The sequence below is a fragment of the Neovison vison genome, chromosome 7 (genome assembly GCF_020171115.1).
Source record: "Neovison vison isolate M4711 chromosome 7, ASM_NN_V1, whole genome shotgun sequence".
Classification (NCBI taxonomy): Eukaryota; Metazoa; Chordata; class Mammalia; order Carnivora; family Mustelidae; genus Neogale; species Neogale vison.
This window is the reverse complement of record NC_058097.1, coordinates 93055488-93071262: the sequence shown is the minus strand read 5'-3', so window position 1 is coordinate 93071262 and position 15775 is coordinate 93055488. Positions and strand designations below refer to the sequence as shown.

General features: G+C 38.0%; 1 protein-coding gene across 1 annotated transcript in view; it reads right to left on the bottom strand.

Moving 5' to 3' along the window:
* LOC122913426 overlaps positions 1-15775 on the bottom strand; it is a 72178-nt gene that overhangs the window by 37023 nt on the left and 19380 nt on the right. Inside the window, exon 3 of the mRNA XM_044260165.1 lies at positions 2392-2487. Within this exon, the coding sequence (XP_044116100.1) occupies positions 2392-2487 (96 nt within the window). The remainder of the gene's footprint in view (positions 1-2391; positions 2488-15775) is intronic.

Sequence of the window (15775 nt, the reverse complement as noted above, 5' to 3'; positions counted from 1 at the left end):
GCAACACTTCTTCTATGACAATATAGTGTGTCAGAGTGATGCCAGCAACCCTGTACTTCTCACACATGTTTATTTTAACCAAATCTTTGCAAGCAGGGAAACTGCTCAGAAACTGCAAAGAGGAAATAAAGCAGCATTTTATTTGGTTTCTAAGGCTGCATTCGAGGGTCTAATGAGGACAAAGAACCCTTAGGAAAATTATCTGCATTGGGCAGTATCAGTCTTTGGATGTATACGAAAATTAATTAATTAATTAAAACTAAAAAAGATCTGACAATCTGGTCTAGGGCCAAAAAGGTCCCCAAAGATTTTAACTGTTTGGAAAGTGGTATTAGAATTTCTTTTTTTTTTTTTTAAAGATTTTATTTATTTGTTTGACAGAGAGAGAGGAGGAAGCAGGCTCCCTGCTGAGTAGAGAGCCCGATGCGGGCCTCGATCCCAGGACCCTGAGATCATGACCTGAGCCGAAGGCAGCGGCTTAACCCACTGAGCCACCCAGGTGCCCGGTATTAGAATTTCTAACAAGGCCTCAAAAACATTAAGTTGTTCTTCACTTCACTTTGAATTCTTACCAGAGCGTGATTATAGGATTAACTCCGTATTGAGAAACCTGCTGAACCACTATAGGAGATTTCTGGTTGCCTTAGAAAAATACTATTTAAACTCTTAACAAGGCACCTGGGTGGCTCAGTGGGTTAAGCCTCTGCCTTCGGCTCAGGTCATGTTCACAGGGTCCTGGGATCGAGGCCCGCACTAGGCTCTCTGCTCAGCAAGGAGCCTGTTTCCCTCTCTCTCTCTGCCTGCCTCTCTGCCTGCTTATGATCTCCTTCTCTCTGTCAAATTAAAAAATAAATAAATAAATAAAAATAAATTAAAAAAAAAAAGGACGCTTAACACATAAGCGAGGGCAGGGGTGTGAGGGGAAGAGACACGGGGGACGGACATGGACAGAGTCAGAGAGCTAAGACTAAAAATTAAATAACTTATTTCCTTACAATAAGAAGCCTGGTATGTCTATACTCATACTGAAAATACATCTCAAAGAAATCCCTCAAGGACACACATGTGAGCCTACAATGCATATCCCTATTATTCAAAGAAAGTATCTCCTCAGCACTTAGTGTGTCATAGGCAGTCCAAACAGGGGTGAACATAGCAGGCTTGTCAACTTAAAATGGGGACCACTTACCCCACTAACTAATAACCAGTTATCTTCTGTAGTAAAGCATTAGGAAGGAAAAGGTAGTGTAATGAGAAAAGATAAAACAGAGGTTTAAAAACACAGGCAATCTTTTGACTATTCCATTCAAGCTGTCATTTTAATTAATCAAATTTCATTTTTAATGCACCAGAAGAATAAAAATAGCGAAGTCTAATGTGAGGCTAACAGCCTCTTTAAAGTACCCTATTTTCTAAAGCTAATTTTGGAACAAAGTTCATCTGTATCCAAAGGGATTCTCTGGCATGGCAACATGGTGATTGGGAAGAGTTAACCACCAATGATTTTTAAAGAACAATTTAAGACAACTGAAATATAAAAAGTATCTTTTTCTTCCATTTAAAAATATCTTTAGTATAATTGTTAGTGATTGGGGTGTGCCTGGGTGGCTCAGTCGAGTAAGTGTCTGACTCTTGATTTTGGCTCAGGTTGTGATCTCAAGGTCCTGAAATTGAGCCCTGTCTGGGGCTCTGTCCTCAGCATAGAATTTGCTTGGAATTCTCTCCTTCCCTCTGCTCCTCCACCTGCTCGTGTATGCATGTACAGATGCACTTTCTCATTCAAATAAATATTTTAAAAAACAAAATAAAATAGTAATTAAGCACCCAAAATCTACATGCCAATCCTTTCTTACACATCTCCCTTCCTCTAACCACAACATATATCAAACATTGAGGTTCTTGCTAAGAAATTCAGTGCAGCCTCAGCAAAAAGTGGCTATAGGTAAGTCAGCTACCAAATATGGAAATCTAAACATTCTTAACAATGATCACTCTCACTGTTACAAGGTACTTACCAATCTATTTACTATGTTCTTGGTCAAAGGCCATTACATCCACACAAAGTAAGTTACAAAGTTCAACAAAACTTTGCAATAACTTCCCCTAGTGCATATTCCCAAATACCTACAGTTCACTCACAGCACTTCCAAGATTCTGGGTCAGTGGGAGGACCCTGCTACCCAAGAATATTTAAAGTGCAGCCCAGGCGTTTTGCTGCTCAGGTAGTTCACAGTCTGTGTACACAGTGGAAACAACCCAGTGGAAGAAGCTGTTTCAAATCGCTATCAAGAGAGTCTCTCAAACACATGCCTAAACATTTGGCCCTGGAGATACATGCTTAAGAACCCATGTTTTGCTTTCATAAACAAGGACCTGTTCAGCAATACTTACAGTTAACATTGGAGTTGTCAACAAGCCCCACGCAAAGAATTCTAGGAAGATGACAATAGCAGCATGGTATACACTTGGTCTGCCAAAGCCTTGTAGCTAAAAAAGGAAGAAAGTTATTATGAAAAATAGTAGCGAGCTAAAAGAAATCCATTTTGCTAAAATGGTATCTAATACACAAAATAAATGCTGTATAAAATAAACTTAGGACATTGTCAAGATTAGGCCCCCCTTTGCTACCACTTGGTCATAACTGGAAGTGATGTTTACAGAAGACTGTAAGCCCCTCACCATTCCTATGTTTATATTTTTAAGTCTTTAAAAGGTAGAAGTAAATCTGCATCATTTCACTGGAATCTAATCATGAGGAAATGATCAGACAAATCCAGACTGTGGGACGTTCTGTAATATAACAGGCGTGGAATCTCCTTAAAAATGTCAACGCCATAAAAGATGAAAGTAAAGGTCAGGAGACTCATACATATTGAAGGAGGCAAGAGTCACAACAACAAAATGGGGGATCCTGGACTGGATCCTGGAGGAGAAGGGAACAAAAGGATAAAATATGAATATGGACTTTATATTAGATAATCACATGGGTGTTCTTGATGTCTACAACTTACTGTCAAATGGTTTTGCTGAAAACACAAAAACAAACCAAACCTGATATCCAGGATCTATAATGAACTCCTCAAACTCAACACACATGAAACAGACAAACACATCAAAAATGGGCAGAAGATATGAACAGACACTTCTCCAATCAAGACATACAAATGGCTATCAGACACATGAAAAAATGTTCATCATCATTAGCCCTCAGGGAGATTCAAATTAAAACCACATAGAGATATTACCTTACACCAGTTAGAATGGCCAAAATTAACAAAACAGGAAACAACATGTGTTGGAGAGGATGTGGAGAAAGGGGAACCCTCTTACACTGTTGGTGGGAATGCAGGTTGGTGCAGCCTCTTTGGAGAACAGTGTGGAGATTCCTCAAGAAATTAAAAATAGAGCTTCCCTATGACCCTGCAATTGCACTCCTGGGTATTTACCCCAAAGATACAGATGTCGTGAAAAGAAGGGCCATCTGTACCCCAATGTTTATAGCAGCAATGGCCACAGTCGCCAATGTTAACTATGGAAAGAACCAAGATGCCCTTCAACGGATGAATGGATAAGGAAGATGTGGTCCATATACACTATGGAGTATTATGCCTCCATCAGAAAGGATGAATACCCAACTTTTGTAGCAACATGAACGGGACTGGAAGAGATTATGCTGAGTGAAATAAGTCAAGCAGAGAGAGTCAATTATCATATGGTTTCACTTATTTGTAGAGCATAACAAATAGCATGGAGGACAAGGGGTGTTAGAGAGGAGAAGGGAATTTGGGTAAATTGGAAGGGGAGGTGAACCATGAGAGACTATGGACTCTGAAAAACAATCTGAGGGGTTTGAAGTGGCGGGGGGGGGGTGAGAGGTTGGGGTACCAGGTGGTAAGTATTATAGAGGGCACGGCTTGCATGGAGCACTGGGTGTGGTGAAAAAATAATGAATAATGTTTTTCTGAAAGTAAATAAATTGGAAAACAAAATTAAAAAAAAAACCAAACCAACAACAAAAAAACAAAACAAACATATTTCCTAAAGCAAATGTCAAAAATGTTAACTGCTGAATTTAGATGAAGGGAATATAATTTTACTTTTAATTTTTTATAGTTTTGAAAAATTCCAAAGAGCCAAGAACAAATGTTATTAAAAATACAAACTTGTAAATTTCTAAATTTTCACACTGTCCGATGAAAAGTACTTTAAAATGCCATGAGATGAGGCAAAAACAGAAAGCATTTTACAAAATTTAAAAGAGAAAATATTTAAGCATCTAACAATTCAACCCCTCCAAAACAAAAGGCCATGAACATAACCTCCATCTACTTGTGATTTCTCTCTGTCAAATAAAAAAAAAAAAAAAAAAAAAAAAAAAAAGCACTGGTTTTCAGTAGTCCTTTACCAACAGAATAGTGAACGGAAATGGCAGTAACTAATCAGCCTCTGCCTCTGATTAAGCCTTCTGAGACCCTCCGCATGAAGTCGTTCTAGCTGCTAGAGATAGAAACTTGGCCTTCACCCTTGGCTCTCCCCGCACTGCCCTCTATCTAATCCTTTACCATCTCTTTCCCAGGTTACAGAGTAGCTTTCCACCCCTGCCCTTTCACCCGCTGCACAGCAGCGGCAGTGCCTCCGTTTAAACATAAATCAGGTCCTGGCAACTCCTCTGCTCTGCCCTCTTAGACTTCCAGGGCATTCAGCCCCACATCCCCCTTGTCCAACAAGGTCCCACACCTCCCTATCTGCTTGTTATGCTCTTACTGTTTTCTAGAGGATTTCCAACAAACTTTATGATTCATTTCTGTCTACTGCCCATGGAATGGTAATTTAAATGCTAGGAAGGAAAAAATTTTTGTCTTTGTTCAATGATGTATCCAAATAGCCCTCCTTTTACCCCACTATAGTACTAAGCACTCCACAAAATATAGGAGATGGAAGAAGGAGCTCTTCTTCAGAGACTAATATCTTTTCTCTGAGCCTTTAAACAGCAAAGCCCAAAATGTGGAAAAATTTTTAAAGCAGATGTTCCAGTTTCTTCAACAAGGAAATGGTATGGGCAAAGAAAAAAAGAAAAAGGAGGGAGAATGATGTTAGTATACAGATTAAAAGAAATTTAAGAAATATTAACCAAATGCAATACTGTGTGACTCTGGGATTTGACTCAAACTACCTGAAAAAAGACAATTCTGAGACAATCATGGAAATTTGAAAATGGACTGGGTATTAGCTGATACTAAAGAATTATACTCTTTGTAATAATGGTTTTGAAGTAAGGTGTGTTTTTAAAAGATCCTTATCTCTTAGAGGTACACAGTAATGTATTTGTGAAATGACAGTATGTTTGGAATCTGTTTTTAAAATCTACAGAAAAAAGATGTAGAAGTGGTAGCAAAAAATAATTTTTAAAAAGTAAATGAGCCTACATTCATTAACTAATAATTCCCAGCTGTTTGGGTAAAAATTCTGATAGTCACCAACCATACACTATAAAAAACAATTGCTTCCGTACACTGGGTGAGAATGTCAATTGCTTTTGAATCATTCATTTTATTTATTAAGCATCATGCATATAAGAATCTCACGAAACTCTGAAAATGCACACAACAGGAAGCCAAAGAAAGCAGCTCTATTTCTCATTTGCAGCTTCCATGGTTTGGTGCTTTTTCCTAGGCAATGAAGCTCTATTTATGGAGATAAAGATCCATGTGATGGCAATGCTGATTAAACATAAGAACAGACACACACTTTAAACTGTGTGATATATTTTTAGGATATTATGCTATTTTAACACCCTGCAAAAAACCAGACAACGCTACCTTTTTGTTTACATATTATATGCTTAGATGTATCGATTAGAAATTGTCTAACAAACACCTCTTCTAAAATAAAAACACGTTCTTATTCTCACCTCTACCTAAATTACTTTAATTGACCTATCAACTATTACTAGTCAATACCTGTGATACATAAAAGAAATGTACTATGATAGGCAGGCAGGCCTTGGTATGGTGTGGGCAACTAGACATAAGAAGGTAACAAAATTAAGTCTGCCGTCCATCCAATTCTTCTCAAGCTCTTGGTGGCCAGTATGCTGATGAAAAAAAGTATCACAACTTTCTCACTTAAATTATCTGAGGTAATGAGAAAAACTTTAACAAATTTCCAGTTGAGCCTGATCTAGTGCAGCCTCTCTGGATTAGTTCAATGGCTTGCCTCTCCATTTGCCCTTTTATAAATCAGTACGGAACAGGTTGAGATGTTTAGAAGATAAGTATGTGGTGATGTCTTTATTCATTCCTACTACCATCTCTCCCACAGATGACTGCAATGGCCTCTTCACTCTACCTTATTTCTCTACCCTGCCTTCTCCAAATCTTTCTGGATACCACAGAGTGACCATTCTAAAATACATATGTCAACATATGACACCTGCAGAAGACTACAAAAACTGAGCTACAAATTCTGAATTTCTGTGCACATAATAATCTTTTTGCAATATGACTGTGCTGTCTATGCCATAATAAGGTGGAGTCTATTTCTCCACTTCCCTCGATCTGGGCTGGCTTAACAACAAACCAACAGATGTCAAGTGAAGTGACAATATGGACTCCAAAGGCCTTCAAGACCACATGGAAATGCCTTATAGGCACAAGAGGAGGAAAGCATATGAAGTCCTCCCTATTGAGGCCACTTGGACCAACCAGCGTGAACAGCCATTACCAGCTGCCTGGCAGAGGAACAAAGGCTAAGATCACCCAACTCCATCAAGCCTGAAGATGACTATGGAAGCATGAGTGACTCCACACAAATCCAGTGAAGAAACCCAAGCTGACCTTAGCCCAAAGAATTGTCATAAATGGTTGGTGTTTTAAAGGCACTACATTTGGGGGGCGCCTGGGTGGCTCAGTGGGTTGGGCCGCTGCCTTCGGCTCGGGTCATGGTCTCGGGGTCCTGGGATCGTGTCCCGCATGGGCTCTCTGCTCGGCAGGGAGCCTGCTTCCCTCTCTCTCTCTCTCTGCCTGCCTCTCCATCTACTTGTGATTTCTCTCTGTCAAATAAATTAAAAAAAAATCTTAAAGCACTACATTTGGGGGTAGTTTCTTATGTAGCAATCATTAAGTGATACAACCTCCTCCCCTTTGCCCTCATGATTAAGTTTAAACTAAACTTTCTTGAGATCCCTTTGGTAATTCTCCAGTCTCATCACTCAGTCCACACATAACTGTGAAAATCAATAAAGGGAAACTGTTCTAAAATGGAGCCAGAAGGTCCTCGGTGAGAACTAATGATTTTCCTAACATACTGAAGTTAGCTTGAAGGTGAATAAAAAACATGGTCTCCAGCATTTTGTGTAAAGACTGTATACTACACATAATAGGAAATAATAAGCACGGAGTATTTTTTTTCTTAATTTGAGGAATTAACATTGTGTTGCTTAAGAAGGTAAACAACATCTAGACTCAGACCTGTTAAATAAGCCTATCATAATTCTCTCCCAAAGAGAAGTGAGTAGGGGTTTAACATCACTCTGGCTATTCAGAAGTTTATAACTAGTTATCAAAAAAAAAAAAAACCCACTGTGCAAAACAAGTATTCCCTGGGATTTCATTCAAAGTAGAACAGAGCAACAACCAAAGATTCACTGAACACATATTCCTAAAAGTCAGCTCATGAGCCTGAATACAAAGAAGCAAAATATCAAATTTATGGGGTGCCTGGGTGGCTCAGTGGGTTAATCCGCTGCCTTCGGCTCAGGTCATGATCCCAGGGTCCTGGGATCGAGTCCTGCATCGGGCTCTCTGCTGAGCGGAGAGCCTGCTTTCCTCTCTCTCTCTGCCTGCCTCTCTGCCTACTTGTGATCTCTGTCTGTCAAATAAATAAATAAATAATCTTTAAAAAAAATCAAATTTATGAAAGCCAGTATTAAAGGAATACATAACTGCACTTAGCATTTCTCTTCCACCTAATGTTTTAAAAGTAGGAGACAAATCTCTTTTTGCGTTATTTTACATGGAACATATATACTTAAGAAATTACAACCGTTACACTAATATATGAACATTGTAAAACCTTAAGGCAATATACATGTTCTAATTTTCATAGGTATTCACAATGTTAGAAATCTGTCATATTTTTATGCATGTACATTCATAGGTAAAAACATACTTTTTCATAACTGGTAATACAATACACATGTTGCCTTTTTTACCTTTATCTATTTCCATGTCACTGAATGCAAATCTTCATTCTTTATAATATCTACACATATTTCCACTGTACAGAGGTACCATAATTTTAACCATTCCACTACTGCTGCTTACTAGAGAGTTTCCACTTTTAATATTGCTGCAATTAATAATTTAATAATTATTTTTATTTTTAAATGATTTTTTAAAAAGATTTATTTTAGAGAGAGAATGTGCAAGGGGCGGGGGGGGGGGCGCGGAGGGAGAAAGACCCTGATGACCTGAGCCAAAACTAAGACTCAGATGCTCAACCGAGTCACCCACTCTATTTTTTTAAACAATTTAAAACCCACAGAAAAGTTACAAAACCAGTACAGGGTTCCAGTATATCCTTCACCAAACTTCCCCAAATACTAATGTCTTAGATAACTACAGTACAATTATCCAAATCTAAATGTTAACATTGCTATTCTACTTTAAGCTAATTTATATGTTATTTGAATGTCACCATTTTTCTCACTCATCTTTTCTTTTTCCTGGTTTAGGATCTAATCCAGGATTTAGCACTGCATTTTGTTCTCATGTTTCCTTGGGTTTTTCCAACCTGAGATAGCTACTAAGACTTTTATTTTTTACTTTCATGATCCTGACACTTTTGAGGACCACTGGTATACTCTTTACCAGTTATTGTGTAGAATGCCCTCCCATTTGAATTTGTTTAATGTTCTCATGATTAGAGTGATGATATGCATTTTTAATTTTTTCCTTGAGCTATAAATCACATTCCATTAAATTAGCCATTTCCAAGCATACAGTGTTTATTAGTATATTCACAAGGTTGTAAAATTACTACCACTATCTAATTCTGGAATATTTTCATTACCCCAAAAAGAAACCTCATATCTAAGAGCAGTCACGCCCCAATCTCCCCTCACCCCATTTCCTAGCAATGACTAACATACTTTCTGTCTCTATGGATTTGCCTATTCTAGAATCATATATAAATGGAATCATCCAGCATGTGGCCTACTTTGCCTTGCTTCATCCATTTAGCATATTTTTAAGAATCATCCATGTTCATCATTCAATTTTATGGCCAAATAATATTCCATTATGTGGATATACCACTTTCTTTTTTATTCAACTGTAATCAAATTATAATTAAAATTCAACCAACTGGGGTGCCTGGGTGGCTCAGTGGGTTAAGCTGCTGCCTTTGGCTTGGGTCGTGGTCTCAGGGTCCTGGGATCGAGTCCCGCATCGGGCTCTCTGCTCAGCAGGGGGCCTGCTTCCCTTCCTCTCTGCCTGCCTCTCTGTGTACTTGTGATTTCTCTCTGTCAAATAAATAAATAAAATCTTAAATAAATAAATAAGTAAATAAATAAAATTCAACCAACTGTAATCAAAAAGCTGTACAGGGGCACCTGGAGGGTTCAGTAGATTAAACATTAGATTCTTGGTTTTGGCTCCAGTCATGATCTCAGGGTAGTGAAACTGAGCCCCACATACAGCTCCACAATCAGCACAGAGGCCGCTTGAGATTCTCTCTCTCCCTCTGCCTCTCAGCCTGCTCATGCACACTCTCTAAATAAATAAAATCTTTAAAAAAAAAGCTGTACAAACTGTGAGTGAAAAAACTACTTTAACTTACTATGTCAGCTAATCAGCTAACAGCTCTAACATTTAAAGTGTTTCTAGAAAAATCAAGAAGACTAACAACCCAACAAAAAGATGGGTAAGAGATATTAACAGTTCATAGAACAGCCCTTCAACAACTTTATTACAAGAAAAATGGAAAATCAAGCCATACTCATCTAATTCCTCACTATTAGAACGGTAAAAATTTCAGAAGTTTGACAATATGATCTTACACTGCTAAAGGGATGAGAAATGGAACAATGTGGCAATATTTAGCCAAATTACTTATATATTTATCCTCTGAAGCAATAACCCCACTGTAGTGATTTCTTACACAGACAATATGGCAGAAATATGAAGTGTCATGTGCACAAGGCTATGGGAACACTACTGCTGCCAAACAAATAAAACACCAAAAAAGCAAGGTATAGAATAATGTGCAATGTTAGTACCTTTTTCACGTGAGAGAGGGCTGAAGAGTATGAATACGTTTGCACACACATTTATTTGAGTGAACAAAACACAAGAGGTCACGAAAAGTAAGCACCCAAGCAATTACATACAGGAAGGAGAGAAGGGAATGAAAGTGACAGGATGGAAGCTAGATTTCTTATGTTGGTTCATACATTTAACTTTGGAACCAGGGAACTGCTTCAGCTAATTCTAAAACAAAATCAAATCCAAATTAAATTCGTAAACCTACCCATGTATCAAGAGTTGTGGTTTAGTTGCTTTAAAACACAGAATTTGAATGAATTTTCTTAGAAGCTATATCCTAAGGGTAAAAGAAAATGAAATTTTAAACTGTTTTAAGCAATCATGTTGGTAGTAATAACACTTTTTATTTTTTGAAACTTTCAAGTGTAAGTAGAATATAATAAGTTACCATGCTATTGTCACTAGGGAACGAGATTTTCATTGTAAGAGATAAGATAAAATATTAAATCAAAATAGTAAAAATCTGAAATTCTAAATTTGGTTTAAAAAAATATGCACATTGGGACGCCTGGGTGGCTCAGTTGGCTAAGCAGCTGCCTTCGGCTCAGGTCATGATCCCAGCGTCCTGGGATCGAGTCCCACATCGGGCTCCTTGCTCCACAGGGAGCCTGCTTCTCCCTCTGACTCTGTCTGCCACTCTGCCTGTGCTCGCTCTGGCTCTCTCTCTCTCTGACAAATAAGTAAATAAAATCTTTAAAAAAATATATACACATTATGATCTGCATTACCTTAATGAAAAAGTTAGAATTTTCTAGTTTGAGGCACTGAAAAGACCTAGGAAAAAAAAAGAGCAACCCTTCAGGAGTGAATACCACCCCCCGCCCCAGGGTCCAAGACTGTGGTCTTCAATATCATTTCCCACTTTGAAAAAAAATAGGACTTTTTGGACAAATAGATAATTCCAGATTTGGGGTAAAAAATACAATTGAGGGGTGCCTGGGTGGCTCAGTGGGTTAGGCCGCTGCCTTCAGCTCAGGTCATGATCTCAGGGTCCTGGGATTGAGTACCACATTGGGCTCTCTGCTTAGCAGGGAGCCTGCTTCCCTTCCTCTCTCTCTGCCTGCCTCTCGCCTACTTGTGATCTCTCTCTTAACAAAAAAAAAAATACAATTGACTCTGGAACTTACATTGCCAAAAGCGAAGATGTTATTGAAGACTACAGTCATACTGAAAGGATTCAGGAGCCAACCTGAAGTTAACTCCCACTGGGCAAAGACTGAGTAAAGAGAGTAATGTCTGCCATTGATTAAAACATTATTATATGTGTTCAAATTTCCAAGTCCAGAGATCTTTGGAGGATGCCAGAAAACTAATCCATTATTCTGAGAACTGCTAAATACGAAGGAGAGGGAAAAAGAAAGCATTTATCCTGCTTTTCTGCATCTTAGCATAACCAAATATTTGACTAAGAAAAGTTTTTTTTTCTTTTTTTAAATTGATAATAGGGCACCTGGGTGGCTCGGTGGGTTAAAGCCTCTGCCTTCAGCTAAGGTCATGATCCCAGGGTCCTGAGATAGAATCCCGCATCGGGCTCTCTGCTCAGCAGGGAGCCTGCTTCCCCACTCCCACCTGCCTCTCTGCCTACTTGTGATCTCTGTCAAATAAAAAAAAAATAAAAAAAATTTTTGATAATGAATGACAGAATGATTAACTTAAAATCCTGCCACTTTGTAATCTAATATAGTCCATCTAGGCAACAACCATTAGCTGTTAAAACCTTGAGGTAAAAGCTGATGAGGCACTTTATAAGGGAATAATCAAGCTGATAAGACCTGAAACCTGATCAATTAAATCATAGAGTCAAAGGTTATTTGATGTATGATGCAACACACGAGAAATAGACCACTTATAAAGTATTCTTGCCAAAATGAAACAAACACAAAGCTTGGATTCAATTTAGCTGGTATGTGAGGACCAGTTTAATGAAAACGCAGATAAAATAAGATTGGTCTTGTGTGTTTTTAACTATTGAAGTAGGGTGATGAATATGGGGGAGTATTCATAACAAAACGGAAGAAAACTAAAAAGCTTCAAAGAGGTTGCCAAAAAAAAAAGTTTAAAGAGTCACCTACAGGGGCACCTGGGTGGTTCAGGTGGTTGAGCAACTGCCTTAGGCTCAGGTCATTATCCCAAAATCCTGGGATCAAGTCCCACATCGCATTGGGGTTCTAGCTCTGTGGGGAGTCAGCTTCCCCTTCTGACATTCTCCCCTCTCATGCTCTCTCTCTCAAATAAATAAATACAACCTTTATGTTTTTTTAAGATTTTTATTTATTTGACAGACAGAAATCACAAGTAGGCAGAGAGGCAGACAGAGAGAGAGAGAGGAGGAAGCAGACTCCCTGCCAAGCAGAGAGCCCGATGGGGGACTGGATCCCAGGACCCTAAGATCATGGCCTGAGCAGAAGGCAGAAGCTTATCCCACTGAGCCACCCAGGCACCCAATAAATACAATCTTTACAAAAAAAAAAAAAAAGAGTAACTTATAGTATCAGTAACAATGTTTGAGAATAAAATAAAATGCAATACAATATCTGAATCTCCCCATATTCTAAGACTACATACTTTTTGCTAATTAGACTTAATGGTTATATCATTTTCTTTTGCATTTCTGTGATTACAAGTGAAACAGAACTTCCTGTGTTTTTTAGAAAGCTGTATATGCCTACAAATTGTTCATTGCTCTGCATATCTTTTCAATGGAGAATGAATCTTTCATGTTGACTTACAGGACGTCTGTATAGTCAATATGAAAGATATTTATATTATGTAACAAATTATTCATGCTCCCTCACCCACTGGCACTCATACCCTTTAAAAATAAAAGGCACAGGGAGCCTGGGTGGCTCAGTGGGTTAAAGCCTCTGCCTTCGGCTCAGGTCATGTAGAGCCCCACGTCAGGCTCTCTGCTCAGCAGGGAGCCTGCTTTCTCCTCTCTCTCTCTCTGCCTGCCTCTCTGCCTGCTTGTGATCTCTGTCCGTCAAATAAATAAATAAAAATCTTTAAAAATAAATAAATAAAAGGCACAAATATACAATTCAATAATAATAATTGGAGACTTCCATACCCACTTCTAATAATGAATAGAACAATTAGAAGATCAACAAGGAAGTAAAATAGGCTATTTTAGTAACACTACACTAACTAGACTTAACATTTACTGAACACTCCACCCAACTACAGCAGTATACTCTTCTCATATGTACACAGAAATACCATAAAACAAGTCTAAATAAATTAAAAAGATTGAAATCATATAAACTACATTCTCTGGACCACAATGTAATGAAACTAGAAATCAGTAACATAAAAAAATATGGAAAATTCACAAATATGTGGGTATTAAACAGTACACACCTAAACAACCATAGGTCAAATAAGGAATCACAAGAAGATCACAACTTTCGGATGAACAAAAATGAGAAAACATATCAAAGTTTGTTGAATGCTGTTTTAAAGCAGTGGTTACAGGGAATTTTATAGCTGTACATGCCTTATTATTTAAGAAAAAAAAAAGATCTGCTATCAATAACCTAACTTTTCACTGTAAGAAACTAGAAAAGCAAAACCAACCAAGGCAAGAAAAAGGAAAGAAATAATAAAGGGTTAGAGCAGAAATAAATGCAATACTGAACAGAAAAGCAACAGAGAATCATCAAACTATCCAAACAGGGAAAGTGACCATGAAAACAGGGGGAACATTTAAATCACTAAAATAGGAAATAAACGGGAGGTTATAAGAGAGTATTATGAGCAACTGTAGCCAATGAATTAGGTAAACTAGATGAAATGGACAGATTTCTAGAAACACCCAACCTACTAATAAGACTGAATCATTAAGAAATGGGCTATCTGAATATATCTAGAACTAGTAAGGGAATTGGATCAGTGATCAAAAACTACTCAACAAAGAAAAGTCCTGGACCTCATGGCTTCATCAGGAAAATTCTACCAAACATTTAAAGCAGAATTAAAATCAATCACTCTCAAAGACTTCTCAAAAAAGAAGAAACACTTCCTAACACATTTTATGAAGACAGCATTTACCTGTACCGAAGAAAAGAAGATGCTACAAGAAAAGACAACTACAGATTAATTTTCTTTATGCTAATGATACAAAAATCCTTAACACAATACTAACAAAATAAATTCAGCAACCTGCTAAAAGGGCTCTCTCTAATACCATGGCCAAGTGAGATTTATTCCTGGAATTAAGAAAAGTTCACATATGAAAATCAATCAACAGAACACCATCACATTAAAATGAAGAGGGGAAAAATACATGATTATCTCCACTGATGCAGAAAAAGCATCTCACAAACTCAAGAGCCTTTCATGATAAAAAAAAAATCTTAAAAACGATAAAAGGAAATTATCTCAAAATGATAAATGCCACATATGAAAAATCCACACCTAACATCAAAGTCAATAGTGAAAGGCTGAAAAAACTTTTCCTTTAAGATCAGAACATGGAGGGGCGCCTGGGTGGCTCAGTAGGTTAAGCCGCTGCCTTCGGCTCAGGTCATGATCTCGGGGTCCTGGGATCGAGCCCCACATCGGGCTCTCTGCTCAGCGGGGAGCCTGCTTCCTCCTCTCTTTCTGCCTGCCTCTCTGTCTACTTGTGATCTCTCTCTGTCAAATAAATAAATAAAATCTTAAAAAAAAAGATCAGAACATGGAAAGGATTCCTGCTTTCAACACAATTTTATACATCATAGTAGTGGGAGTTCTAGGCACAGTAATTACATATGGGAAAAAAAAAAAGCATCCAAACTGGAAAGGAAGAAGTAAAATCATTTCTGTTTGGGGATGCCATCATCTTACACATAGAAAACCCTCAAGTTTATTTAAAAAAAAATTAGAGCTAAAAATGAATTCAGCAAACTTGCAGGACCAAAAAAAAAAATCAACATGCAAATATCAGTTGCACCTTTCTTTAAAGATTTTAATATCTTTGTTTGAGAGACAGCCTGCACGAATGGGGAGGGTGCAAGGCGGGGGTGGGGGTGGGAGTAGAAGAGGAGCAGGCTCCCTGCTGAGCACGGAGCCTGCAGAAAGGCTAGATCCCATGACCCTGACATTTCCACCTGAGCAGAAGGCAGCCACTTAACTGACTGAGCCACCCAGGCACCACTCAGTTGCATTTCTATACCCTAACAATGAACAATCTGAAAAGGAAATTACGAAAACGATTCCTTTTACAAGAAAAATGAACCAGGCAGGCAAAATACTTTAACATTGAAAACGACAAAACATTGCTGAAAGGAATTAAGAAGACAAAAATAAACGGAAAGATACTCTATGTTCATGAATCAGGAAACTTAATGTTGTCTAGATGTGAATGGCCCTAAATGATCTATGGATTCAATGTCATCCCTACAAAAAATCCCAATTACAATTTTTGCAAAAAAGGGAAAACTCATTCTATAATTCATATGGAATCTCAAGTG